Consider the following 26,862-nt stretch of genomic DNA (forward strand, 5'->3'; position numbering starts at 1 on the left):
CATTAAAAACATTATTTTGATGAATTTAGTCATACTATTTCATCCTTCCACAAGATATAGTTCCGACACAAATCTAGGGTTGCTACCCAAACCGGTTGGTCGTTCATTCTATCGGTTTGGTTGTTAGAGACGTGACCCAGTCGATCAATCTTTTTGTTCTTTATCTATGAACGCGAACCAGTCGTTCAGTCTTTTTGTTCTGTATCTATGGACGCGAACCAGTCGTTTGATCTCAATGTTCCATTGCCATACTGACTGGCAACACTCTTATCCCTTGCTTGCTAGCTAGCCAACTATTGCTAACTTACAGTCACGTCAAAAGGTGCAGCCGGAATAATAACAAAGTAGCCACATTTGCATTTGTTTAAGCTGTTTTCTAGTGACATTTATTTGGATACATCCACAACAATGAGCTGAGGCGTGATTTCACCAGGCATAGAAAATTTGCTCACACGTCAGGACACTGTTGTTCAGAGGAGCTAGCCAACAACACAGCTAACACAATCACTTCAAACTGAAGCTGGAAAGACTGCAAACTAGCTGCACTTCGTTTCGTTTTACCTTTTTTCAATTCACATTTCTTTGTATATATCCATAAAAATTATGCCAGTTGATTCATGATTTCGACTGGCTGGGAAACACTGCCTGCCTATATGTCTCATCCTGAATCCCGACACGTTCATTACTATGGGACAGCTGCAACTGGATCCTGGACTTCCTGACGGGCCTCCCCCAGGTGGTGAGGGTAGGTAACAAACATCCGCCACACTGATCCTCAGCACGGGGGCAGCTCAGGGGTGCGTAATCAGTCCCCTCCTCTGTACTCCCTGTTCACTCATGACTGCACGGCCAGGCACGACTTCAACACTATCATAATGTTTACCGATGACACAACAGTGGTAGGCCTGATCACGGACAATGACGAGACAGCCTATAGGGAAGAGGTCAGAGACCTGGTCGTATGGTGCCAGGACAACAACCTCTCCCTCAACGTGATTAAGACAAAAGAGATGATTGTGGACTACAAGAAAAGGAGGACTGAGCACGCCCCCATTCTCATCGATGGGGCTGTAATGGAGCAGGTTTAGAGCTTCAAGTTCCTTGGTGTCCACATCACCAACAAACTAACATGGTCCAAACACACCAAGACAATCGTGAAGAGGGCACGACAAAACCTATTCTCCCTCAGGAAACTGAAAAGATTTGGCATGGGTCCTCAGATCCTCAAAAGGTTCTACAGCTGCACCATCAAGAGCATCCTGACGGGTTGCATCATTGCCTGGTATGGCAACTGTTCGGCCTCCGACTGCAAGGCACTACAGAGTGTAATGCGTACGGCCCAGTACATCACTGGGGCCAAGCTTCCTGCCATCCAGGACCTCTATACCAGGCGGTGTCAGAGGAAGGCCCTAAAAATTGTCAAAGACTCCAGCCACCCTAGTCATAGACTGTTCTCTCTGCCACCACACGGCAAGCGGTACTGGAGCGCCAAGTTTAGGTCCAAGAGGCTTCTAAACAGCTTCTACCCCCAAGCCATGAGACTCCTGAACATCTAATTAAATGGCTACCCAGACTATATGCAATGCCCCCCCCCCCCTTTACGCTGCTGCTACTCTCTGTTAATATCTATGCATAGTTACTTTAATAACTCTACCTGCAGTACATATTACCTCAATTGCCTCGACTAACCGGTGCCCCTGCACATTGACTCTGTGCCGGTACCCCCTGTATATAGCCTCGCAATTGTTATTTTATTTCTGCTCTTTAATTATTTGTTACTTTGATTTCTTATTTTTTTTTAAATATTTTTCTTAAAACTGCACTGTTGGTTAAGGGCTTGTAAGTAAGAATTTCACTGTAAGGTCTACAACTGCTGTATTTGGTGCATGTGACAAATAAAAATTGATTTGATATTGAATTTCAATATTGAAACAAATGTCAGAGAGACAGACAGCAAGGTTCATACAAATCTCTGCTGTTGAAAACTAAATGTTAGTTTAAAAGAAATGTGAGATAATGTCTAGATGCTTTTAATAGTGGATAACAAGTTGATAAATTGCTTGGCTAGGCTGATGAGACAGTGGATTGCGCAGTGAGATGGAACAGGGTAAATAGGCATTTTAATGTCATAGATTTAGCCGATGGTAACTTGTGGAATAGACACCGGCTGGAATGCGGTTTTAACCAATCAGCATTTAGGATTAGACCCACCTGTTGTATAATGTTTAGCAATTCCTCACATTGCTTCTGTGTATCATCAATAAGTTCCTCCTTCAGGTTTTGGACTGTTATGTCAGTGTTTCTCCGCCATGTCTCCGGGAGCTGTGTATGTTCCTCTTTCTTAAAATATGTCTCTATTTCGTCTTCAAATTTTTCACTTAGACTTGATTTGTACTCAACCTGTACCGTGTGGCTGTTGATTTCCAAAATGCCAATTGTGATCATGGTCACAGTTCAATCGCAAATATATCATTCTCCACATTTAATGTCAGTTTCATGGTGGACTTTTCCCTAAAATTAGATGTCGGCCTTTCAGGGGATATAGGCTTGCTGCATCTAGCTCAGCAAACCATGGCAAAGTTGAATTGCAATTATAAACACAGATTTTAGTCAGTAGCCTATGCCTATTGAAATAACAAGTAAATCTCGCAAATGGACATTTGTAGTCTTAACATCTGGCACATAATTGCCAGAAAATAGCCTATCAATCATTTTTTTATGTTCATCCAAGTGTTTCTTGCACAGATTTTGAGATCCTCTGTCCAACTTTCATCACTCAAACTCTCCTGGTGGATTTATCTATAGTTATGCATATGCACAAACAGGATTTATTTACAATTATATACTGGGTGGTTCGAGCCCTGAATGCTGATTGGTTGAAAGCCAGGTGTATCAGACCATATACCATGGGTATGACAAAACATTTATTTTTACTGCTCTAATTAGGTTGGTAACCAGTTTATAACACCAAACGCGATCACGACACGCAGGTTAAAATATCAAAACAAACTCTGATCCAATTATATTAATTTGGGGACATGTCAAAAAGCATTAAACATTTAGTTAGCTAGCTTGCCGTTGCTAGCTAATTTGCCCTATTTAGCTGGCTTGCTGTTGTTAGCTAATCTTTCCTGGGATATAAACGTTGAGTTGTTATTTTACCTGAAATGCACAAGGTCCTCTACTCCGACAATTAATCCACACATAAAACAGTCAACCGAATTGTTTGTAGTCATCTCTCCTCCTTCCAGGCTTTTTATTCTTTGGATTTATATGGCGATTAGCAACTCATAGTTACCACGACGACCGACCGAACTCAGTTCATCTTTCAATCACCCACGTGGGTATAACCAATGAGGAGATGGCACGTGAGTATCCTGCCTCTCCAATGAGGAGATTGGAGAGGCAGGACTTGCACCGCAATCAGCGTCACAAATAGAACTGACTTCTATTTTAGCCCTTGGCAACGCAGATGCTCGTTGGCATGCACGAGCAGTGTGGGTGCAATAATTGAATAACATGTATGTTTACATTTATTTTGCAATGCTCGCACATGTGATGCGAGTGGTGTGGTCAGCATGTAAGGGCTGTGTCCTAGCACTCCGCATTGTGTTGTGCATAAGAACAGCCCTTAGACGTGGTATATTGGCCATATTGGGGCCTTATTGCTTAATTATACACTACTGTTCAAATGTTTGGGGCTACTTAGACATTTCCTTGTTTTTGAAAGAAAAGCAAAATAAATGTGTCTATTAAAATAACATCAAATTGATCGGAAATACGGTGTAGCTGGAAACGGCAGATTTTTTATGGAATATCTACATAGGCGCACAGAGGCCCATTATCAGCAAACATCACTGCTGTGTTCCAATGGCATGTTGTGTTAGCTAATCCAAGTTTATAATTTTAAAAGCCTAATTTATCATTGGAAAACCCTTTTGCAATGATGTTAGCACAGCTGAGAACTGTTGTGCTGATTAAAGAAGTAATAAAACTGGCCTACTTTAGACTAGTTGAGTATCTGGAGCATCAGTATTTGTGGGCTCGATTACAGGCTCAAAATGCCAGAAACAAAGAACTTTCTTCTGAAACTCATCAGTCTATTCTTGTTCTGAGAAATGAAGGCTATTCCATGTGAGAAATTGCCAAGAAACTGAAGATCTCGTACAACGCTGTGTACTACTCGCTTCACAGAACAGCGCAAACTGGCTCTAACCAGAATAGAAAGAGGAGTGGGGAGGCCCTGGTGCACAACTGAGCGAGAGGACAAGTACATTAGAGTGACTAGTTTGAGAAACAGGCCGCTCACAAGTGCTCAACTGGCAGCTTCATTAAATAGTACCCGCAAAACACCAGTCTCAACGTCAACAGTGAAGAGGCGACTCCGGGATGCTGGCCTTCTAAGCAGAGTTCCTCTGTCCAGTGTCTGTGTTCTTTTGCCCATCTTAATCTTTTATTTTTATTGGCCAGTCTGAGATATGTTTTTTTCTTTGCAACTCTGCCTAGAAGGCCAGCATCCCGGAGTCGCCTCTTCACTGTTGACATTGAGACTAACAATGTCTACACTGTATTACTGATCAATTTGATGTTATTTTAATGGACACATTTTTTTATTTTCTTTCAAAAACAAGTGACCCCAAACTTTTGAACGGTAGTGTAAACTGGGTGGTTTGAGACTTGAATGCTGATTGGTTGAAAGCCATGTTAGATCAGACTGTGTACCATGGGAATTACCATTTTTTCTCACTTTTTACTATTCTAATTACATTGTTAACCAGATTACGTCCAAAAGAACAGCCCTTAGCTGTGGTATATTGGCCAAATACCACACCTTCTAGGGCCTTATTGTTCAATCATAGCAGTCAGAACAAGTTAAATCGACATCCATTGATGGAAAATGATCTGGAGAGTTTAACAAGGGCGAATTACCTTTTCTCTTGCAACATATTCTTAAACTTCCAATAATTCTTATTTTGATGGAAAAACAAATTTTGCTTCTTAGCTTTCTTCATTTAAAATGAAGTAGATATTCCCCCTTTATTCGCTCGATAACGTTATGGAAAAAGGGTTTCATGGAAAAAGGGTTTCATGGATAAATGTGGCAACTCCTCTCTTGCTGCCAATACATTTTTTTGTCTAGGTTTCAGGCCTTGTGAGCGGGTTTTCAGAGGTCATTGTGTTAGAAATTTAAATTGGACCTGGCAACACTGAATCCCCTCAATAAAACGATAAAAGGCCAATTGATTTGATGAAATAGTGTCACATGTATTTGCAGTGCATTGAATTCATAAAAAAGGGGTGAAATGAATACCCCGTGAAAGTAACCGCCCCGTCCGCTTTACTTCCGTATCATGTCCCCATAATCTCTTGACTGGGCTTCAAGATTATATCATCAAATTCATGAAAACGCGGTAATTTAAGATATATATAAATTATATTCGATTCCTTTAATCAAAATATTTGACACTCAAGAAGTAAGACACTTCACCGAAAGTTAGAAAAGTCTAATTTGAACTACAACCCCCACAGTTTTGTTAGAATACTGGAAAGTGCCTGCTCGCGCAGAGGACAGTGGCGCACCGCAGTTTCTTCCAATTCTAAACCTTTTCGACATGGTTTATTACGTGTTCATATGCGATCGGGGGAGAGAGGGGCCCAGAGCCAGTGGCTGGGGATACAGGATGGTAAGAACCCACTATACAGGCCGTTTCCTGTGTTTTATATTAGATTACGCGTGTTGTTGTTTTTTACTGAACGTTGCCAACCAGTAGGCTACTTTTTGAAAATGCAAAAAACAAAACATATATCCAACCAGTATGCTGTCGAAAGAGAGACATTGTAGACAGCTTGTGGAAGTTGTAGTGAATGTGTGTAGTTAGAAAGAAACGGTTGTAGCCTTTCGGCTTCGTGCTTGTTCTTGGCCATCAAATATGTAGAAAATCGGCAAATGATAAGTAAATTCACCCGGAGACACGTATACATCTTAAATGACCGCGTTTTCATAACTTTGATGATGCACATTTTAGTCTCATTCTTACCCTACAAAACAAATAAACGGAAGTGAAATTGACTTGTCACTTTCATATTATATTAATTATATTAATTGGCCTTCATTTAAGGGTTCTGTTTTTAATAAAGCAATTCAATTTTGAACCATTTAACAGTTTAAAATAATTATAAACGTTTTAATTTAATCCATTCATTATTTAATCCCAGTCCCCATCCCCACAGAAGGCCTTTTGTCTTTTGGTAGGCCGTCATTGTAAATAATAATTTGTTCTTAACTGACATGCCTAGTTAAATAAATGTTAAATAAAAAAATATTAATAAAATATTCATTTAAATGACATTTTATTCAATCCAGTATCCACACAGAGGTGCCAGCTCTCATCTCTTCTAGAGTTCTCCCATCTGATCTGTGATTTTAGCTGGCAACCATTAGTTTCCTGGCCTCTCTAACTTCTAGTACCATGGCGAGTACACCCGAATGGTTGTCGGATTTGGAGATAGAGTCAGGGGAACCCATAGAGGTCAGTAAGAAGGTGGGCATGGAAAAGGGAAGAAAGTGGAACATATAAATATGGAGTGCTGCAGAAGGAAATTGAACATGATGAGAGTGAGGATGAATTAAATTCGCTGGCAGATGTGGTGAAGACCGCCGAGTTTGAGCCTTGTCCTGATGGTGATAAAGATTTTTGGAGAGAATGGATCCTTGCCTTCTGGCTGATATGTGTTGTCAGAAGAGGTTGGAGAATGTTGGGTCAGTGAAAGTTTCTGCCGTCCAGAGGGAGCATGTGCGCCGAATTACGTGACTGGGGACAAGAACTGTGACTTGCTTTCCTCTCCGGAGCAGGGCACCGTTGAAAGGAGTGATAACTGGAGTGGCGTTAAGTGTTGAAGAGGATCAACTGAAGTCTGTGACACCTGCTGTTTGGTGAGATGCAGACCCAGTGGAGAGCGTGGTAAAACAGAGAAGACACTGTCTGTACTATTGAGTTTTGATACAGAGTCTTTACCAGATAAGGTCAAGATAGGATGTGCCAGTTATCCCGTGAGAGCATTGATACCAAATCCATTATGGTGTTTTAGATGTCAAGCTTATGGTCATGTGGCAGCAGTATGTAGTAGGGATATACCTAAATGTGAGAAGTGTGCAGGAGGACATGAGACAAAGGAATGTGTAGTATCGGCAGAAAGATGTGTGTAAAATATAGGGTACCCATGGTGCTGGAGATCAGAAATGTCCGGCGAGAGAAAGGCAGGAGGTTGAGGTTGCCAGGATCAGAGTAGTGCAGATGGTGTCGTATGCTGAGGCAGTTTAGAGAGTAGTAGAGGAAGATGGGTCCAGGTTGAGGTATCCTAAGAGGATCCCTGTGAATAGGATGAGACCAATAGAGAATGATAGGAATAACTTGCTTCAGTAAGGTTGTTTTTTTTGGCATTCGTGGCCATGGTTGTGAATTGTACTGTAGGAATGGAATGTAAATCATAGAGGATAGATGTTGTGGTGGCGGCAACAGAGAAGTATTTGCGTGTACGAGATTTTACAGCGGAAGCATGCAACTATAACATTTGTTTACAGACCGCCATAATACCAAAGAAGAAGAAGTGTTGACTTTGCCATGATTCATACAATGGATACAAATAAATGTAATATTTGAGACCACTCTCTCATCAATTAATTGTATAATGTACACACATACAATTTCAGATTGTGAGTTTGTGATATTGGCAGTGGTGATTTTAGCATGTCAATCTTGGTGGGGCAAACTCAACCAAAATGTTTTAGATGCATGCCAGCAAAGCCACTGCACAACACAACACAACCCTAAACAACACATTCATTGCATTATAACAGTGACAAATGGTGCCCACAAACTGTTAGGGCTTACTTAAAGCTGTCCCAACAGCAGAGCTTTCTTTTCAGCACCATGAAGTGAATCCTTACCACTGCTACACCTGGAGTGTTGTCTTGCAGCGAAACAGTTCAATCATCCTCATTTACTGCCTTTAAAAAAAAAACATAGCTGAGATGGCTGACTTGCTTAAACAAATGTGGTTTCTACTGGAAATTGAGATATACAAACTATGGCATAAGGGGACGATGGCAGATAAGAGGCAATACGTAATTTTGATTAAGACATTAATGAGCAAGCTAAAACAGACGTAGTCAATATAACTACTTGGTCAGCACTTTTGAAATGTACAGCGGCAGAATTCAGAACATGGGCCGTTCTTACAGTATTCTCCCTGTACACCAAGTCAGAACCGTAGGATAAATAAAGGGGGCATATAAGCAGACAATGAAAGCGCTTACAATTTTCGATTCGATTTCTCTAACACAGGCTATAGGCTACATGTGCACCACCAAGTCAGAACAGTAGGCTAAGTTATGTGGGGGAAAGGGACCAAATTATTAGGGTGAGTCACATGGGCTATTACTTTCTTAGCTACAGTATAAATATCTCCCTGGCATATTACATCATTTATGCAGCAGCATACAAGACATTTTTGGACTCACCTTGTTGTGCTCACTTGAACAGGACAGTGGCACGGCGGTCCTTCTTGTGGGTAAATTTTGCCATCAAACTTTGTCATTAAATCTGACATTCTCTGGATTTATGGTGCTTTCAAGACAACTGGGAACTCTGGGGGGAAAAAAACAAGGTTGAATCATGACGTCAGTGATCTTCAGGTCGAAACTTTAGAAAGAGGCCCGAGTTCCCGACTTTGAATTCCGAGTTGGCTGACTCTTCAAAACATATTTTCACAGTTGGTGCTCGTTTTTTTCCGAGTGTCAAGTTGTTTTGAACGCAGCAGAAGTCATGCTGGATTGACAGCATGGCAATGTATTCTACCTTTTCTGGCCCATGGTGTTGAATGTTTATTCTTTTAAGCTTCATATGACAAAGATTGAAAAGCATTTGCCAATAGATTGTCGACTTGATTCATGATGATAACTGATTGTCTAGCTTGCTGGCTAAGATTTTGAAAGTATGATGTTGACATGATCAGTCCAATCAAAGCTACCGTAGATATAACGTGATTTGATGTAATTTTATCTGTGGCCAATGACCTTGAGCCTTCTTGGATGGGCACTTCTAACCTTACTCTATGGCAGCGTGCAAGGGGCTTGAATTTTCGAGCTCTCCCCGTAGATTTTGCGGTGACGTAGTGTTCCCATGAGTGACAGAACCACCAAGTCAGAATCATGGCACAACTAGAGAACATTACTTTTAGTTATTTTTTTATTTTTTTTACATTGTTTGTAAACTGATATGTGACATATATTAATGCCAAAATAACATGTAAAACAGGCGGGGCTCAAGCTAAACAGGTGGGGCTTAAAATGAATGACTGAATGACTGGTCGCCACTTGATATTGGGGTTAAGAAACATGTTCATTTAGACATAAACTTTTATAAACAATGGCATGTTGACACTGTCATGTTGCTCTGAGCTTTGCTGTAGGAAAACCACAACAGTGTCGACTTTCGGCTGTCGCAGATGCACCTCCCCCGCTTCACTCATTGCTTTTTGTCAACTCAAATGCGTAGTAAAATAGAATTAAAAAAAGAATAAAAAATGTAAACCTCCCAACCGAAATTCTCATTAAAATAAACCTCACTAAGGGTTCACTGGGAAACGGGCGATTCCTATCCTTTACACACACATGGAGATGTCCATAACCCAGACCAATGAGAACCTGTGTTAGGAGGTTTACATTTAGTTTTTTTTAATTTTAGGGCGATAACTAGCCTCGTGAAACCAGTCTGCTAGCCTAGGAGACAACATCAGTGGGTACTAGGCAAGGTATTTCTCTGTCTGTGAAACATAGGATACATATTCCAGTCCAGTAGGTGGCGGCAACCGCCATTTAACTTCAAAGGAAAAGAAGGGGAAAGTTGATTGACAGACCGGAAACAACCTGTCATTGAGAGGAGGCAAGATGGCAGCCGCGGCAGTGGCTGAGTTTCAAAGAGCCCAGTCTCTTCTCAGTTCAGACCGGAATGCATCTATCGATATTTTACATTCAATAGGTAAGTATACAGCTGCAACGTAACTTGTAGTATCCAAGTGTCTCGGACGTGTAGATTATCGCAAAAACAGTCCCTGTCCATGGGTTAGAGCAGTTAGCTAGCTAATTTTGCTAGCTACCGTACTCTATAGCTCAATGACCGTACCGGGCTACCGGCCTATCCCCATTGGTCACAGTGAGTCAGCAGCAGGGAGACCGGTAGCTAGCATGCTATGTGCAATTAGCTAGGCAACGTTAGTTAGCTACCCCTTTGCTTGCGCATTGCATTAATAACTAGCTAGCTAAATGGAAGAAAATTCGGACACAGACAGACGTGATTCCAACCTTATACCCATCGACACAACATCGCGGGACCTTCGGGAACGTTTCCCGAAGCAGACTCGACAGACCAGATCGGGATTTGGGGTGTGAGAATGCTACACAGACCGGTGTGGATTATAGTAGTGGTCAACAACCTTTTCTGAGTCAAAATTCAAGCCGAGATCTACCGCTCTGATTTTTGTTGTTGTTGCATGACTTAAAAAAAGTAAGTCTATGCAAAATGTATCTATTAATTTTAACCTATTAAATATACACATCTACCCAATGTTTTGAACTATGTGCAGTAGGCTATTGGACCTAAACATTATCACGGCATTTTGGCTTTACTTGAATTGCCCTGCCAATACACTGTTCTTCTCAGACCAGTTTTTAAGAATTATATAAAAAAATCGAGGCTATATGATCACACTGGTAATATATCAGTTGTATTACTCCTGAAGCACAGCTGAGTGAGCATACATTTAAAGAATTACCTTTTTTTCTATTTTACTGGGCTGATGGTGCCTGTTTCTGATGGTCAGTCTCAGAGGAGGGAGAGGGCAACAGAGTGAGGCTCTACCTCAACATCCCTCCGCTCTCCACTGCCACCGACCAAAAAGGGTCACTGTCTTCCTGCTGATAGCTAAACTTGAGTCCCACCGCACACATTCATGTTGTTACTCCTATGACCAGAGAAAGCTAAATATTCCTCCATATTAAAAAAATACTTAAGCCCCTAATAATAACAATGCAAGCCTATCGATACACTTTCCTACTCATTCATTGCAACTGCAGTGCTGGTTGTAGTGCGAATGGAAGTAGGGAGAATGCACATTTTATTGCTTATAAAAGTGTTGAATAGAAAGTGTTAGTAAAAACTTTTAAACATAAACTCAATCTTTGTTGTATTCGTTGAGTCTCTAGTCATGGTTTTGAAATCTCACAGTATCAACTTTGTTGTAGCTTTATTTTACGCCTGCTAAGTTACTGCAAACACGGTAATCTGAGCCATCCGATTGGCCAGTGGTAGGCCTATAGGGCACTTGATTTGCTCCCACCCGGCCTGCCAAGAAGGCAGAGTTTGTACCTTCAGACTGGAGAACGACCGATATACAGAGTTTTTGGGGTCAATGAGGCCAATATTCCCAGAGACAGCCATGCACAGTGCATTCAGAAAGTATTAAGACCCCTTCCCTTTTTCCACATTTTGTTACGTTAAAGCCATATTATAAAATGGATTAAATCAGTGTACACACAATACAGTAAATGAATATACACACAATACCCCATAATCACAAAAAGAAAACAGGTTTTTATAATTTTTTTGCAAATTTATAGCAAATAAAAAAAATAAAAACATACCTTATTTACGTAAGTATTCAGACCCTTTGCTATGAGACTCGAAATTGAGCTTAGGTGCATCCTGTTTCCATTGATCATCCATGATGTTTCTACAACTTGATTGGAGTCCACCTGTGGTAAATTCAAATGATTGGACACAATTTGGAAAGCCACACGTCTGTCTATATAAGGTACCACAGTTGACAGTGCATGTCAGCAAAAACCAAGTCATGAGGTCGAAGGAATTGTCCGCAGAGCTCCAAGACAGGATTGTGTCGAGGCACAGATATGGGGAAGGGTACCAAAAAATGTCTGCAGCATTGGATGTCCCCAAGAACATGGTGGCCTCCATCATTCTTAAGTGGAATAAGTTTGGAACCACCAAGACTCTTCCTAGAACTGACCGCCCGGCCAAACTGAGCAATCGGGGGAGAAGGGCCTTGGTCAGGGAGGTGACCAAGAACACAATGGTCACTCTGACAGAGCTCTGTAGTTCTTCTGTGGAGATGGGAGAAGTTATCAGAAGGACAACCATCTCTGCAGCACTCCACCAATCAGGCCTTTATGGTAGAGTGGCCAGACGGAAGGCACGACAGCCCGCTTGGAGTTTGCCAAAAGGCACCTAAAGGACTCTGACCATGAGAAACAAGATTCTCTGGTTTGATGAAACCAATATTGAACTATTTAGCCTGAATGCCAAGCGTCACATGCTGTGGGGATGTTTTTCAGCGGCAGGGACTGGGAGACTAGTCAGGACTGAGGGAAAGATGAACGGAGTAAAGTACAGGGAGAACCTGCTCCAGAGCGCTCAGGAGCTCAGACTGGGGCGAAGGTTCACCTTCCAACAGGACAATGACCCTAAGCACAAAGCCCAGACAATGCAGGAGTAGCTTCGGGACAAGTCTCCGAATGTCCTTGAGTGGCCTAGCCAGAGCCCAGACTTGAACCCGATCGAACATCTCTGGAGAGACCTGGAAATAGCTGTGCAGCGATGCGCCCCATCCAACTTTCTTTTTTTTTTAACCTTTATTTAACTAGGCAAGTCAGTTAGAACAAATTATTATTTACAATAACTGCTTTCCCTGGCCAAACCCCAACTCTGATGACGCTGGGCCAATTGTGCGCCACCCTATGGGACTCCCAATCACTGTCGGTTGCGATACAGCCTGGAATCGAGCCAGGGTCTGTAGTGACACCTTTAGCACTGACATTTAGTGCCTTAGACCGCTGCACCACTTGGGAGCCCATGGGAGAAACTCCCCAAATACAGTTGTGCCAAGCTTGTAGTGTCATACTCGAGACTAATTGCTGCCAAAGATGCTTATTTACTGAGTAAAGGGTCTGAATACTTATGTAAATGTGATATTTCAGTTTTGTTTTTTCAGACATTTCTCAAAACCTGTTTTTGCTTTGTCATTATGGGGTATTGTGTGTAGATTGAGGGGGGGGGACAATTGAATCCATTTTAGAATAAGGCTGTAATGTAGCAAAATGTGGAAAAAGTAAAGGGGTCTCTAATCAGTCTTAGTTAACAAAATTCTAAACTTAATTAATTGCCCCAGCGGAGAACATACGCCATATTCTTTATCATTCTGTCAGTGCCATTTTTGTTTGTTTTTGGACAGTAATTTCCTCCCAAGTTAAGTGGGTCTCATATTGCACATTTTTCCCATTATAAAGGGTAGTAGAATTGCATGAAATGTTTATAAAGGGCCAACTTTTTCCTGTGTGAAGAAATGTAGTCTCTGATATATCCTATAGTCTAGGCCTACTCTAAGACACTGCTTCGAACAGTGTGTTCCATAATGCAATTAGTGGGAAAATAGCATTGTGAGCGGTTTCATGTGACATATGTAGATATCCTCTAAATAGGCCTATACAACAACTAGCATTGGTGGCTAATAAACTCAGCAAAAAAGAAACGTCCCCTTTTCAGGACCCCGTCTTTCAAAGATAATTAGTAAAAATCCAAATAACTTCACAGATCTTCATTGTAAAGGGTTTAAACACGCTCAATCCCTCCATCGGTGCTCAAACTGTCTGATAGATGTGAGAGGCTGGACTGAGGGCTTGTAGGCCTGTTGTAAGGCAGGTACTCACCAGACATCATCAGCAAAAACGTTGCCTATGGGCACAAACCCACCGTCGCTGGACCAGACAGGACTGGCAAAAAGTGCTCTTCACTGACGAGCCGCGGTTTTGTCTCACCAGGGGTGATGGTCGGATTCGCATTTATCGTCAAAGGAATGAGCATTACACTGAGGCCTGTCCTCTGGAGCGGGATCAATTTGGAGGTGGAGGGTCCGTCATGGTCTGGGGCGGTGTGTCACAGCATCATCGACTGAGCTTGTCATTGCAGGCAATCTCAACGCTGTGCGTTACATGGAAGACATCCTCCTCCCTCATGTAGTACCCTTCCTGCAGGCTCATCCTGACATGACCCTCCAGCATGACAATGCCACCAGCCATACTGCTTGTTCTGTGCGTGATTTCCTGCAAGACAGGGATGTCAGTGTTCTGCTATGGCCAGCAAAGAGCCCGAATCTCAATATCATTGAGCACGTCTGGGACCTGTTGGATCGGAGGGTGAGGGCTAGGGCCATTCCCCCCAGAAATGTCTGGGAACTTGCAGGTGCCTTGGTGGAAGAGTGGGGTATCATCTCACAGCAATAACCAGCAAATCTGGTGCAGTCCATGAGGAGATGCACTGCAGTACTTAATGCAGCTGATGGCTACACCAGATACTGACTGTTACTTTTGATTTTGACCCCCCCCCCCCTCCTTTGTTTTTGTTCAGGGACACATTATTCAATATCTGTTAGTCACATGTCTGTGGAACTTGTTCAGTTTATGCCTGTTGAATCTTATGTTCATACAATATTTACACATGTTAAGTTTGATGAAAATAAACGCAGTTGACAGTGCGACAACGGTTCTTTTTTTCCCCCTGAGTTTATGACTTGGAGTGTATCTTTGGCAGTGGTGGAAAAAATATGCAATTGTCATACTTTGGTATAGATACCTTTTTTAATAGAACGTTTCTCAAGTGAAAGTCAGGGGTACACTCAAGCTCTCGGACATAATTTACAAATGAGTCTGCCTGATCAGAGGTGGTAGGGATGATTACGTGTTCTCTTGAAGTGTGTAAATTGGACCATTTTCATATACTGCTAAGTAACGAGTATGGGTGTCAGGGAAAATGCATGGAGTAAAAAGAACATTATTTTCTTTAGGAATGTAGTGAAAAGTTAAATACCCCAAAAACTACTTAAGTAGTACTTTAAAGTATTTTTACTTAAGTACTTTATACCACTGGCCTTTGGCTACTGGACAAGGATTTGATTTGAAAACCAATAGAACATAAAATAAAAAGTCTATTGATTTCAATGGCATATGGAAGTCTTTATAAAATTATTGCCTGCACATTTGGTTGGACTTTGGCTAGGCTACTTTGAAGCAAGGTAAGACATGCCTCATGTTGTGAAACCTTCTGGTTTCAAACAATTAAGTATGCTTTTGAAATGCATACTGCCTCCAGCTCATTGCAAAGTGGTGACGCACTGAAGCCTGCCTAGTTGCCATGCATTTGAATGGGAAGCGTACTTCAATTACCAGTTGAGAGAAGGGGAAAAAAATGCTATTTTTAATCGTGGACAGTTTAAAAAAAAAATTAATTATATATATACTGCTCAAAAAATAAAGGGAACACTAAAATAACACATCCTAGATCTGAATGAATGAAATAATCTTATTAAATACTTTTTTCTTTACATAGTTGAATGTGCCGACAACAAAATCACACAAAAATAATCAATGGAAATCCAATTTATCAACCCATGGAGGTCTGTATTTGGAGTCACACTCAAAATTAAAGTGGAAAACCACACTACAGGCTGAACCAACTTTGATGTAATGTCCTTAAAACAAGTCAAAATGAGGCTCAGTAGTGTGTGTGGCCTCCACGTGCCTGTATGACCTCCCTACAACGCCTGGGCATGCTCCTGATGAGGTGGCGGATGGTCTCCTGAGGGATCTCCTCCCAGACCTGGACTAAAGCATCCCCCAACTCTTGGACAGTCTGTGGTGCAACGTGGCGTTGGTGGATGGAGCGAGACATGATGTCCCAGATGTGCTCAATTGGATTCAGGTCTGGGGAACGGGCGGGTCAGTCCATAGCATCAATGCCTTCCTCTTGCAGGAACTGCTGACACACTCCAGCCACATGAGGTCTAGCATTGTCTTGCATTAGGAGGAACCCAGGGCCAACCGCACCAGCATATGGTCTCACAAGGGGTCTGAGGATCTCATCTCGGTACCTAATGGCAGTCAGGCTACCTCTGGCGAGCACATGGAGGGCTGTGCGGCCCCCCCAAAGAAATGCCACCCCACACCATGACTGACCCACGCCAAACCGGTCATGCTGGAGGATGTTCTCCACGGCGTCTCCAGACTCTGTCATGTCTGTCACGTGCTCAGTGTGAACCTGCTTTCATCTATGAAGAGCACAGGGCGCCAGTGGCGAATTTGCCAATCTTGGTGTTCTCTGGCAAATGCCAAACGTCCTGCACGGTGTTGGGCTGTACGCACAACCCCCACCTGTGGACGTCGGGGCCTCATACCACCCTCATGGAGTCTGTTTCTGACCGTTTGAGCAGACACATGCACATTTGTGGCCTGCTGGAGGTCATTTTGCAGGGCTCTGGCAGTGCTCCTCCTGCTCCTCCTTGCACAAAGGCGGAGGTAGCGGTCCTGCTGCTGGGTTGTTGCCCTCCTACGGCCTCCTCCACGTCTCCTGATGTACTGGCCTGTCTCCTGGTAGCGCCTCCATGCTCTGGACACTACGCTGACAGACACAGCAAACCTTCTTCCCACAGCTCGCATTGATGTGCCATCCTGGATGAGCTGCACTACCTGAGCCACTTGTGTGGGTTGTAGACTCCGTCTCATGCTACCACTAGAGTGAAAGCACCGCCAGCATTCAAAGTGACCAAAACATCAGCCAGGAAGCATAGGAACTGAGAAGTGGTCTGTGGTCCCCACCTGCTGAACCACTCCTTTATTGGGGGTGTCTTGCTTATTGCCTATAATTTCTACCTGTTGTCTATTCCATTTGCACAACAGCATGTGAAATTTATTGTCAATCAGTGTTGCTTCCTAAGTGGACAGTTTGATTTCACAGAAGTGTGATTGACTTGGAGTTACATTGTGTTGTTTAAGTGTTCCCTTTATTTTTTTGAGCCGTGTGTGTGTGTGTTATATATATATATATCTTTTTTTAAAACTGTCCACGATTTAAAAATCGCATTTTTATTTATATATATAAAAAACGTTTTTTTTTATTTTTTTTTTTACACACATTGCCTTTACAATTGTTGCAAATTGATTGGGCTTATTAAAGCTGCTTGAGTTGTATCAGAAGCTCTCGCGCTACATTGACTGGTATTTCAATTAAAGAATAGGCTAAAATGCATTATTTCGTGGCTACTGTTAGCTAGCATGAGGACAAAAACGGCAGTTCACTTAAAATTAGCAGTCGTTCAGTCTTATGTAGTAGGTGGGACAATGGGACAATTCTGAATACAATGCCATTTATAATCCCTTGATTTCCAAACCATATCTCATGCCGGCTCAGCTGTGTTAATCTAAGTAAAAGGCATTCCCAACTCTTTACTGTAGCGGAATGTATAACATTTAAATAATCTAGCTAGCTACATTTCTTTTCTTTTTAGTTTCTTTTGATTTACACATTTTTTAAACTTTTGATCTAGTTTCGTTGGTGGAGTTTAAACACTTGATCGACGTATATATCAGTTAGTGTAATTGTCTTTAGGACAGCTGTTTTTAGTCAAGACTTTCGTGTTTTTAACGTTAAATGTTGTGTTTGTGTATGTAAGTTGTTTTGTCTGAAACACTGTTCCCCCTGCTGCTATTGGACCAGGTCTCTCTTGGAAAAGAGATGTTATCTCAATGAGAAAAACCTGTATAAATAAAGGTAAAATAAAAAATCTAGCTAAATGTTAGCGAATGTGATGGCTATCTGACAAATGCCTTTTTCTAACCTTATATAGCTAGCTAAAGTTAGCCAGATAGCTAGCGAACATTACTGAAATTACTAACTAGCTACACATTTTTGTTGGTAAATAGAGCCAGCTAAATCAGATTTATTGACAGCAGAAGCTCAACAGACAGTGGCTGAGCCTTTGTTACATTGACTGCTAGCGAACTAGGTCCAATGTTGGACCCAGGGATGATTTCCCCAGCTAGCTGTCAACTGAAAGCAGTGACTTATAAATTAGCATCCCCACTGTGATTGACAACTGATTTTTTTCTTCTCCACATATAGCCTAGATGTTGCCATCTATGAAGCTAGGTCTATGTGTAAAAGGTTGTGTTGTCAATGTCAACAAGTTTTCTTCCATTTTTTTGTTCCAGTAAAGCGGGACATCCAGGAGAGCGATGAGGAGGCAGTGTGTGTCAAAGAGCAGAGCATCCTGGAGCTGGGTGGTCTGCTGGCTAAGACGGGCCAGGCTGCAGGTGACATATCCTTCCTCCGATTTCAGCTGGATAAGTGCTCATTCAGAGTAGACACATCACCTCTACTAGAGAATGATGCTTACTAGGCTTGTTACGATACCAATATTTTGCAAACAAAACAATACAATACCAAGTATCACGATACCGAGTAGTATCGCGATACCATGGCGGAAGAAAATCTGTGGCCTAGCATCCTGTTCGCCCCATCCCCCAAAAACCTGTCACGGAAATTCACACTTAAATTCAAATGTGTTGTATAGAGTAGAACTTCACACTGTTCAGTGTATAATATAATACTGCATAGAATGGCTGATTTGCAAAGGCCTACCTGTGATTTGGCTGGAGGAATGGGAGGAAGGAATATACATCAGTGGAGGCTGCTGAAGGGAGGATGGCTCATAATAATGGCTGGAAAGTTGCAAATGGAATGGCATCGAACACATTGAAACCATGTGTTTGATGCCATTTTCACGATCCCGTCCTCCCCAATTAAGGTGCCACCAACCTCCTGGGATATACATACATAATGGTCTGCATGTCATTGTGTCAGTAAGGGGAAAACACTGCATGAAACCTTTACTCTTCAGTTAACACTGACACACACAATCCCTCCCTTCCTCACACACACTGTCTCACTCACAAACACACACATTGAAACTACTCCCAACTTTTAAAACATTAGGCACCAAACCGATTTTTAAGGAGCACCAAAAATAGATTTTTGATATAGTTTAGCCTTACATTAGGCCTATATGCGTCCTACCTTTTTGAAGCCCATTTCATGAGTAGCAGACCCTTTTTCTTCCTGTGCCAATCCAATTTGCCTAAACCTACTGTCAAGCTACCAGGTTGTTAGCTATCTAGGTAATATAACTGAACGTTGTTTGTTATCAAATCAATAATTTGCGACCTGGGATTAGATTAGAACGCCCCGTGACATGGATTGTGAAATTATATACAATCTCTGCGAATCCCGTTAGAAAGAAAAAAGGCATCTCCAGTAATAATGGGTTGTATTTGTTGAACTGTTTAGGCTGCAGACGAGCCTTTTCTTTGCTGTAAAGCTGCAAGCATGCCTGTCGCGAAGCGGTGCTCCATTTCCCCTCTCTGACACTGAGGCTGCATGACAGTGAACTTCAAAAGTCTACTCAGACTGGTCTGTGCTCTTGGTTATAAACAGGCGACGAAATGATATCAACATTGCTCACTTTGCGCGCTGCTCCAATGTAATACATGTACAGATCTAACAGAAGACTCATCAGGGTCTGGGTCTGCATCTCTGCTCTATCACGGTAAAATTCTATAACAAAAAAAAACTGATGGAGGAATAGATGTGAGTGAAAAGCGGGCGGAGAGAAGCAGGTGTGTGAGGTCCGGTAGGGTCTAGGGGATGGTGCTGGCTGATTACAGCTGCCACACGTGATGTGCGCATGAAATTGAAGTGGATATTATTAGACCTGCCCATACAAGAGACTAGTGGCTGTTGCTTCAATTCAACTGACTTTATTAACAATGCTGACTTTTATAAAGATTTTATAACAGGTTCTTTTGATCGGTAGGGCTGAAAAGGTCAGTAGTATCATATGAAACGGTACTACGTTATTCTAAAATGTTGGTATCATGACGTTTTGGTACCATGATGGTACCGGTATACCGTGCAACACTAATACTGATTAGTGTTTTCATGATCTTCAGTATGGCTAGGAAACAAAACACGATGCGGACTAAATTGCTGACAAATGCTGTGGCAATTAACTTTTTCTATAATGTCGGTGAGAGTGACTGTGACAAGTTTCTCCTTGACGGTACGCAAGTTTGAGATTGATTACATTGCATGCGGACTGCCCAGAATGACTTATCTACAAATCACCTTGCGTCCCAAATACCTAGTCGTTGTGATCAACATTAGGTTTTCTGCTCCTCACCTTGGCTTGCTTAAACTGATCCCCCTCCAACCTGCTGTCTGTGTCCCTCAGAGCTGGGCGGTCTCCTGAAGTATGTTCGGCCGTTCCTGAATTCCATCAGCAAGGCCAAGGCGGCGCGGCTGGTACGCTCGCTGCTGGACCTGTTTCTGGACATGGAGGCAGCTACAGGCCAGGAGGTGGAGCTGTGTCTGGAGTGCATCGAGTGGGCCAAGGCTGAGAAGAGGACATTCCTCAGACAGGCCCTGGAGGTGAGGAGCGGGAGAGGGGACCCCACTGGAAGGGAGCTGAGGGGGAGCACTGACATGAGGGGTTTGGTTTGCCTCACTAGATGGTTTACAGTGGATGGAGATCAAGCCTGTCTTAGGGTTCTTGAGTCTATTTCGCTGTATGTAGTGCTGCAGCCTTTGCTGCAAGGGCCATTGGTGGATCTTGACACATTTCAATTCTGGAATTAAGTTGAAATTCCAATTGAACAATTTTGATATTTTTCTTAAACTTGGACCTCTGGTGGTGATGACTATGTTAAAGATGGTTCCAGAGGTGGTGCTATCCTTGACTTTGTCTTCTCTCTCTCTCCAGGCTCGTCTCATCTCTCTGTATTTTGACACAAAGCGGTATCAGGAGGCGCTTCATCTAGGTGCGTTGATTTGCTTGTTTGTATAGAAACTGGAAATATTAATCACAGCAGAAAGAGCTGAATATGATTACAGTTGTTATTCCTAATAAGTGCACATCAGATACATGTTAACTCCGTTTTATACACGTCAGTTGACCAGTCCCAATTAAAGTACTTAGGCAGGGAATTATTTTTATCTGCCAACTCTGGCTTGGTGTACTCATTCATGTCTCCCTCCCTCCTTCCATCCCTCTCTCCCTCAGGCACCCAGCTACTTCAGGAGCTGAAGAAGATGGATGACAAGGCCCTGCTGGTGGAGGTGCAGCTGCTGGAGAGTAAGACGTACCACGGCCTCAGCAACCTGCCCAAGGCCCGTGCCGCCCTCACCTCTGCACGCACCACCGCCAACGGCATCTACTGCCCGCCCAAGCTACAGGCCGCCCTGGACATGCAGTCAGGTCTGCTACGCTCCATCCTCTTCCCCTACAACACCCACCACTAGTTCAGTCTTATGTCCACTGTATAGGAGTGACCTCTGCCGTTTTTTATTTTTTATTTCTGAACATTTTATCTGTGTCATTTTAAAGCATTTTACAGTGGTAGGAAATCAGCCAGCTCTTCCACATCCACCAAGCATAAAGGCGTGGATCCTAACTCGACATAGTTGTAGGTTGGCCTTTTCTGGTTGCGCAGAGGTGGCCATGCAGTGTTGTTGAGGTATTAAGTCCAGTTGTACATCTGATTTTCATTTTTACCTCATTGCACTCATCTGGTGCACTGGGTCTAAATCAGTCCCTGATTAGAGAGCAAGAATGACAATCAGCATTGCAACAGGATTTGAGGTGCAGATTTTAGTATCCCTGGTTGATGACCTCAACCTCCTACAGGGATCATCCATGCAGCAGAGGAGAAGGACTGGAAGACGGCCTACTCTTACTTCTACGAGGCCTTCGAAGGCTACGACTCCATCGACCACCCCAGAGCGATCACCGCTCTCAAATACATGCTGCTCTGCAAAATCATGCTCAACCTGTAAGCAGCTGAGCGCTCAACTCTGTGTTGTGTTATCATGATCGACGTGTAATCACGATATACTTACGCAATATATAACTTTCGAATTTGAGTAAATATGCAGCACAACAGTTAGTTATGGAGTTGGTTATGTGTAGATGATAAGAGCTTTAGAGGAAAGTTGATGTCTTGGATGAGTAACCTGTTGTCTTGTAGTCCTGAGGAGGTCCAAGGTCTTGTCAGTGGAAAGCTAGCCCTGCGGCACGCCGGGAGACAGACGGACTCTCTGAAATGCGTGGCGCAAGCCAGCAAGAACCGGTCGCTGGAGAATTTTGAAAAGGTAAGAGCATGTCGAGTGAACTGAATAACATCGATGAACAGATGCAATTTTTTCGGTTGCTGTTTTTATCCCTATGCGTTGTTTATCCCCTATTGTAGGTTCCGCAACACCTGTTTTACATCTTTACTTTCTCCCCTCCCATCTATATCCTTCTATTTGACCCATTTCTCACCTCTATTCCCCCCCCCCTCTCTCCAGGCCCTGACAGAGTACAGAGGTGAGTTGAGAGATGACCCCATCATAAGCACACACTTGACCACGCTCTATGACAACCTGCTTGAACAGAACCTGATCCGTGTCATCGAGCCTTTCTCCAGGGTACAGGTGAGCTTACAGCTGAGCGTTTTGTGGAGGGTGGGGGCATGCTTTTCAGTCCAGGACTAGGCTTTTTTTTGTTCTTGTAAAATTCCTTAAGAATTCATGAAGTCTGTAAAAACCCGAATTTCTGTGTTTTTTAAAAAAAAGTAGTAGGCTTGAAAGAGAGCGACTCTCCGTTTTGGGCCAATCTGTGACCCACTAGCACCTCCCTCGGTAAGAGGGGAATGAGGCAACCTCAGTTACACCCAAGGGAACTTTATTGCTGTACACACTCACAGCAGACAGGGAATAGTAATGGGAAGGATGTGGATCTGTAAGATAAGCAGTAATGAATAGGCTGTACAAAATTAGCATAGCATGAATCCAATACATTAGCACAGCAAGAGCACTGGTAAGGACTGTATACATCTAAAGAACTGTATAGGTCTAGGCTATATAAGCAAACAATTATCATTAACTACTACCAACAGTAAATAGTAAGCACACACACACACGTTAGAACAATAACAACAACTCAGTTCTGCTCGAACTCTATCCCACAAGTCCACTCAGAGGAGTGAACAGACACTGGCCTGTACAGTCAGAGGAGTTGTCAGGTGTCCTGCCCCCTAACAATGTACCCCTTAGCAACCCAGGTCATGTGTTCGACAGGCCAGTTTATTGTACTCCTAGGGTCGTGGGGGTTGGGGAGTGGAGTGTGCAGCTTGAAAGGGATGTGAGATGCTGATAAGTCACTGGCAGGGAATTCATAAGGCTATTTGTGAAAGGCTAGTATTTGTTTGGCTTTGTTCAGCTTGGATTTTTCGTCTTGTAAAATTCTTTACAAATCCTTAGTCTGAAGTTCAAGTTGCTCTCTTTCTAAAAGTGTCTATTTGTTTTGCATTGTTGAGCTTGTGTTCCAGAACACTGACAAGTGTTGTTCTGTCTCCCCACAGATAGAACACATTTCCACCCTCATAAAACTCTCCAAGGTAAGTCATCGCTTATTACATATTATTTATATTTTGCCTTGCCTGTTTCCTTTCTTAAAATGTTGCTCTGTTGACTGAAGCAGTAATGTCGAAGAAGAAATAAATATATCAAGCATTGGTGTTCTTTTTACCCCATTCATGGTGTGTGTTTATCTGTATGTCGATTTGGTTTCTTCACTTCTACACAGGGAGATGTCGAGAGGAAGTTGTCACAGATGATTCTAGACACAAAATTTCACGGTAGGTGTCTATGATAGTGAAAAATGTGAACACATACACTTCTATGTAGTTATTTGGACAGTGAAGCTAAAACTCGCCGACCAATCTAAAAGTTTTACTTTTCAAATAAATACATGGGGGAGTTTAAATCCAGATTTCCTCCTCCCGTCATATTAGTCCCATAGTTGTTGGTAAAATGTAATAATTAACTTCAAGTTCAAAACATTTTTTAGGTCTTTTTTTGTTGCCTTTATGTACCTACTTGAAACTATCCCTCCACCTCTCTCTCTAGGTATTTTGGACCAAGGCGAAGGTGTGCTGATCATCTTCGATGAGCCTGCAGTAGACACAACGTATGAGGTGGCCCTGGAGACCATTCAGAACATGAGCAAAGTGGTGGACTCACTCTACAACAAAGCCAAGAAGCTCACATAGGTCAGTCTGTCCCATGAGCCCACTAGCAGAATTGGAGTGATATAGAATAAATGTACAGTACCAGTACAAGACACCTACTTATTCAAGGGTTTTTCTTGATTTTGACTATTTTCTACATTGTAGAATAATAGTGAAGACATCAAAACTGTTAATTAACACATATGGAATCGTGTAGTAACTAAAAAAGTGATAAACAAATCAAAATATATCTTGTTTCTTCAAAGTAGCCAACCTTTGCCTTGATGACAGCTTTGGACACTCTTGGCATTCTCTCAACCAGCTTCACCTAGAATGCTTTTCCATCAGTCTTGAGGGAGTTCCCACAAATGCTGAGCACTTGTTGGCTGATTTTTCTTTCACTCTGCGGTCCAACTCATCCCAAACCATCTCAATTGGGTTGAGGTCGGTTTATTGTGGAGGCCAAGTCATCTGATGCAGCTCTCCATCACTCTCTTTCTTGCTCAAATAGCCCTTACACAGCCTGGAGGTGTGTTGGGTCATTGTCCTGTTGAAAAACAAATGATAGTCCCTCTAAGGCCCAAACCAGATGGGATGGGGGATCACTGCAGAATGCTGTGGTAGCCATGCTGGTTAAGTGTGCCTTGAATTCTAAATGCGTCACAGACAGTGTCAACAGCAAAGCACCTTCATACTTCACGGTGGGACCCACACATGCAGACATCATCCGTTCACGTACTCTGCGTCTCACAAAGGCACGGCAGTTGGAACCAAAAATCTGAAATTTGGACTCGTCAGTCCAAAGGACAGATTTCCACCGGTCTTGTGTCCATTGCTCGTGTTTCTTGGCCCAAGCAAGTCTCTTCTTCTTATTGGTGTCCTTTTAGTAGTGGTTTCTTTGCAGCAATTTGACCACGAAGGCCTGATTCACGCAGTCTCCTCTGAACAGTTGATGTTGTTACTGGAACTCTGTGAAGCATTTATTTGGCCTGCAATTTCTGAGGCAGTTAACTCTAATGAACTTATCCTCTGCAGCAGAGGTAACTTTGGTTCTTCTTTTCCTGTGACGGTCCTCATGAGAGCCAGTTTCATAGCGCTTGATGTTTTTTGTGACTGCACTTGAAGAAACTTTCAAAGTTCTTGAAATGTTCCGCAATGACTGACCATCATGTCTTAAAGTAATGATGGACTGTCATCTCTCTTTGCTTATTTGAGCAGTTATTGCCATAATATTGACTTGGTCTTTTACCAAATAGGGCTATCTTCTGTATACCACCCCGACCTTGTCACTACACAACTGATCGGCTCAAAAGCATTAAGAAGGAAAGAAATTCCACATTAAGCTGGTTGCGAGAAAGCGAACTAGTGTGCAAAGCTGTCAAGACAAATGGTGGCTACTTTGAAGAATCTAAAATATATTTTGATTTAACACTTTTCTGTTGGTTACTTCATGGTTCCATCTGTATTAGTTCATAGTTTGTCTCCACTATTATTCTACAATGTAGAAATAGAACAAATAAAGAAAAACCCAGGAATGAGTAGGTGTGTCCAAACTTTTGACTGGTACTGCATGTGGAATATGTGTACTTGTTATGTATGACAGCCCTGGGACGGTTTCCCGAACACAGATTATCCGCTTTTAATTGAGTATGCGATTTAGTCCATGACTAGCTTGATCTGTGTCCCTAAATCTGCCGCTCCAGCCAGCCAGTTAATCACATTTCCATTTTCTCTTTCCACAGAGGAGACCACCTGTAACCCAGCACAGAGCATGTGAAGCACTCTGGGATGGGGAGGGGTGTTCGGACTCAAACAACCCAGCAAGCAAATAAACCAACTGACCAACCCACAAACTGACATGGCTAGGCTGTCGCCCCCCCACCCCTCTTCAATTCAGACTGGGTACATTTTTTTAACTGTTTCCCCCCCCCAATGAACATTACAAGTACTGGCATCTCCATCACAGGTTTCTATGTTCCTCAGCATCGCCCTCCTCCCTTCCTTGCTGGCCATCAGGGAATCTTGTAAAGAAACAAACATCTACATAACATGTATGATACATATAGGTCTCTGAAAGAGTGTAATTGGTGGGCTCACACTGCCTAAAGGTTCAGTTCTGTTGCCAAACAACCTGTGTTCTTGCCTTCATCTCCCCCCCCAACACACACAGACGGCAGTCTGGGTCTGCTGGCTTTGGGCCAGAGTGGACAGAGAACGGACCACTGTCCCTGCGAACACGCCACAGGAAAAGGACACAGTCATCGCCACACCGTTTCATAGTTCCCAGAGCTGGGTCAATATTATTTGTTTTATCCTGCCTGGGGTACCAGGAGGGTGTGGTTTCCCTTTTTGGGACTTTTCTATTGGTTCCAGCTCAATCGAGAACAGATAAAGTACCTGATATGATCTCTAATACTATTTGAATCCAGGTCTAATTGTTTCCCTCCCTGCCTCTAATTCCAATTTGTACATAATGTTGCCAGATGTCTCTGCCAGGCCTGTCATGCTAACACTCTGCCCCCCCCCCCTTTTAATATATATATTTAACACTAAATGAGAATAAAATAAGCCCCCAGTGTGCTTTTGTGAGTGGTGGTGGAAACGATTGACCTGGTTGTATGGATTGTGACTGGCTGACTGACAGGGAGAGTGAGTTGTTTTTTTATTCCTCATGTATTCAAGACTGTGGCTCATTTGCTGAAAAATATAAAAGCTGTAAGGTTTGGGGACTACGTTTTGCAAGGACTACTAGTCTACCATTTCCCATATGACATAGATAAAAGACAAGTGCTAATAAATGTTGAATGTCACAGCTTAATTTTCTGTTTGGAGGAACTAAACTAGATGGACTATTA

The 26,862-nt window shown here is 42.6% G+C and overlaps 1 protein-coding gene across 3 annotated transcripts; it reads left to right on the top strand.

Annotated features, from left to right (window-relative positions):
* The first annotated feature begins 5,437 nt into the window (after nt 1–5,437).
* Nucleotides 5,438–26,862, top strand: LOC106600937 (26S proteasome non-ATPase regulatory subunit 11). 3 transcript variants are annotated; one of them, XR_006769159.1, is made up of 13 exons: nt 9,902–10,040; nt 18,113–18,214; nt 20,191–20,387; nt 20,719–20,776; nt 21,019–21,213; nt 21,643–21,787; nt 21,983–22,106; nt 22,305–22,430; nt 23,360–23,395; nt 23,584–23,635; nt 23,907–24,049; nt 25,750–25,909; nt 26,178–26,862. XR_006769159.1 is itself a non-coding variant. In XM_014192735.2 (12 exons), exons 1-11 carry the CDS (start codon nt 5,633–5,635, stop codon nt 24,047–24,049), a joined length of 1,230 nt encoding a protein of 409 aa, XP_014048210.1. In that variant the 5' UTR covers nt 5,438–5,632; the 3' UTR covers nt 25,750–26,169. The 3 variants fall into 3 exon arrangements, 2 of the variants coding, with proteins under 2 accessions (XP_014048210.1, XP_014048209.1); XM_014192735.2 differs by lacking the exons at nt 9,902–10,040; nt 26,178–26,862 and adding an exon at nt 5,438–5,684 and having other exon boundaries at nt 25,750–26,169; XM_014192734.2 differs by lacking the exon at nt 26,178–26,862 and having other exon boundaries at nt 25,750–26,169.

Source organism: Salmo salar, chromosome ssa03 (genome assembly GCF_905237065.1).
Source record: "Salmo salar chromosome ssa03, Ssal_v3.1, whole genome shotgun sequence".
In the NCBI taxonomy this organism is placed as follows: domain Eukaryota; kingdom Metazoa; phylum Chordata; class Actinopteri; order Salmoniformes; family Salmonidae; genus Salmo; species Salmo salar.

What these genes read in the sequence shown, in the direction of transcription:
- LOC106600937 (XM_014192734.2), top strand. Translation starts at nt 9,950, where the DNA reads ATGGCAGCCGCGGCAGTGGCTGAGTTTCAAAGAGCCCAGTCTCTTCTC. An exon ending in CGATATTTTACATTCAATAG is followed by an intron (nt 10,041 to 18,112) that starts GTAAGTATACAG and finishes TTTTTGTTCCAG; the next exon opens with TAAAGCGGGACATCCAGGAG. An exon ending in AGCCTTTCTCCAGGGTACAG is followed by an intron (nt 22,431 to 23,359) that starts GTGAGCTTACAG and finishes GTCTCCCCACAG; the next exon opens with ATAGAACACATTTCCACCCT.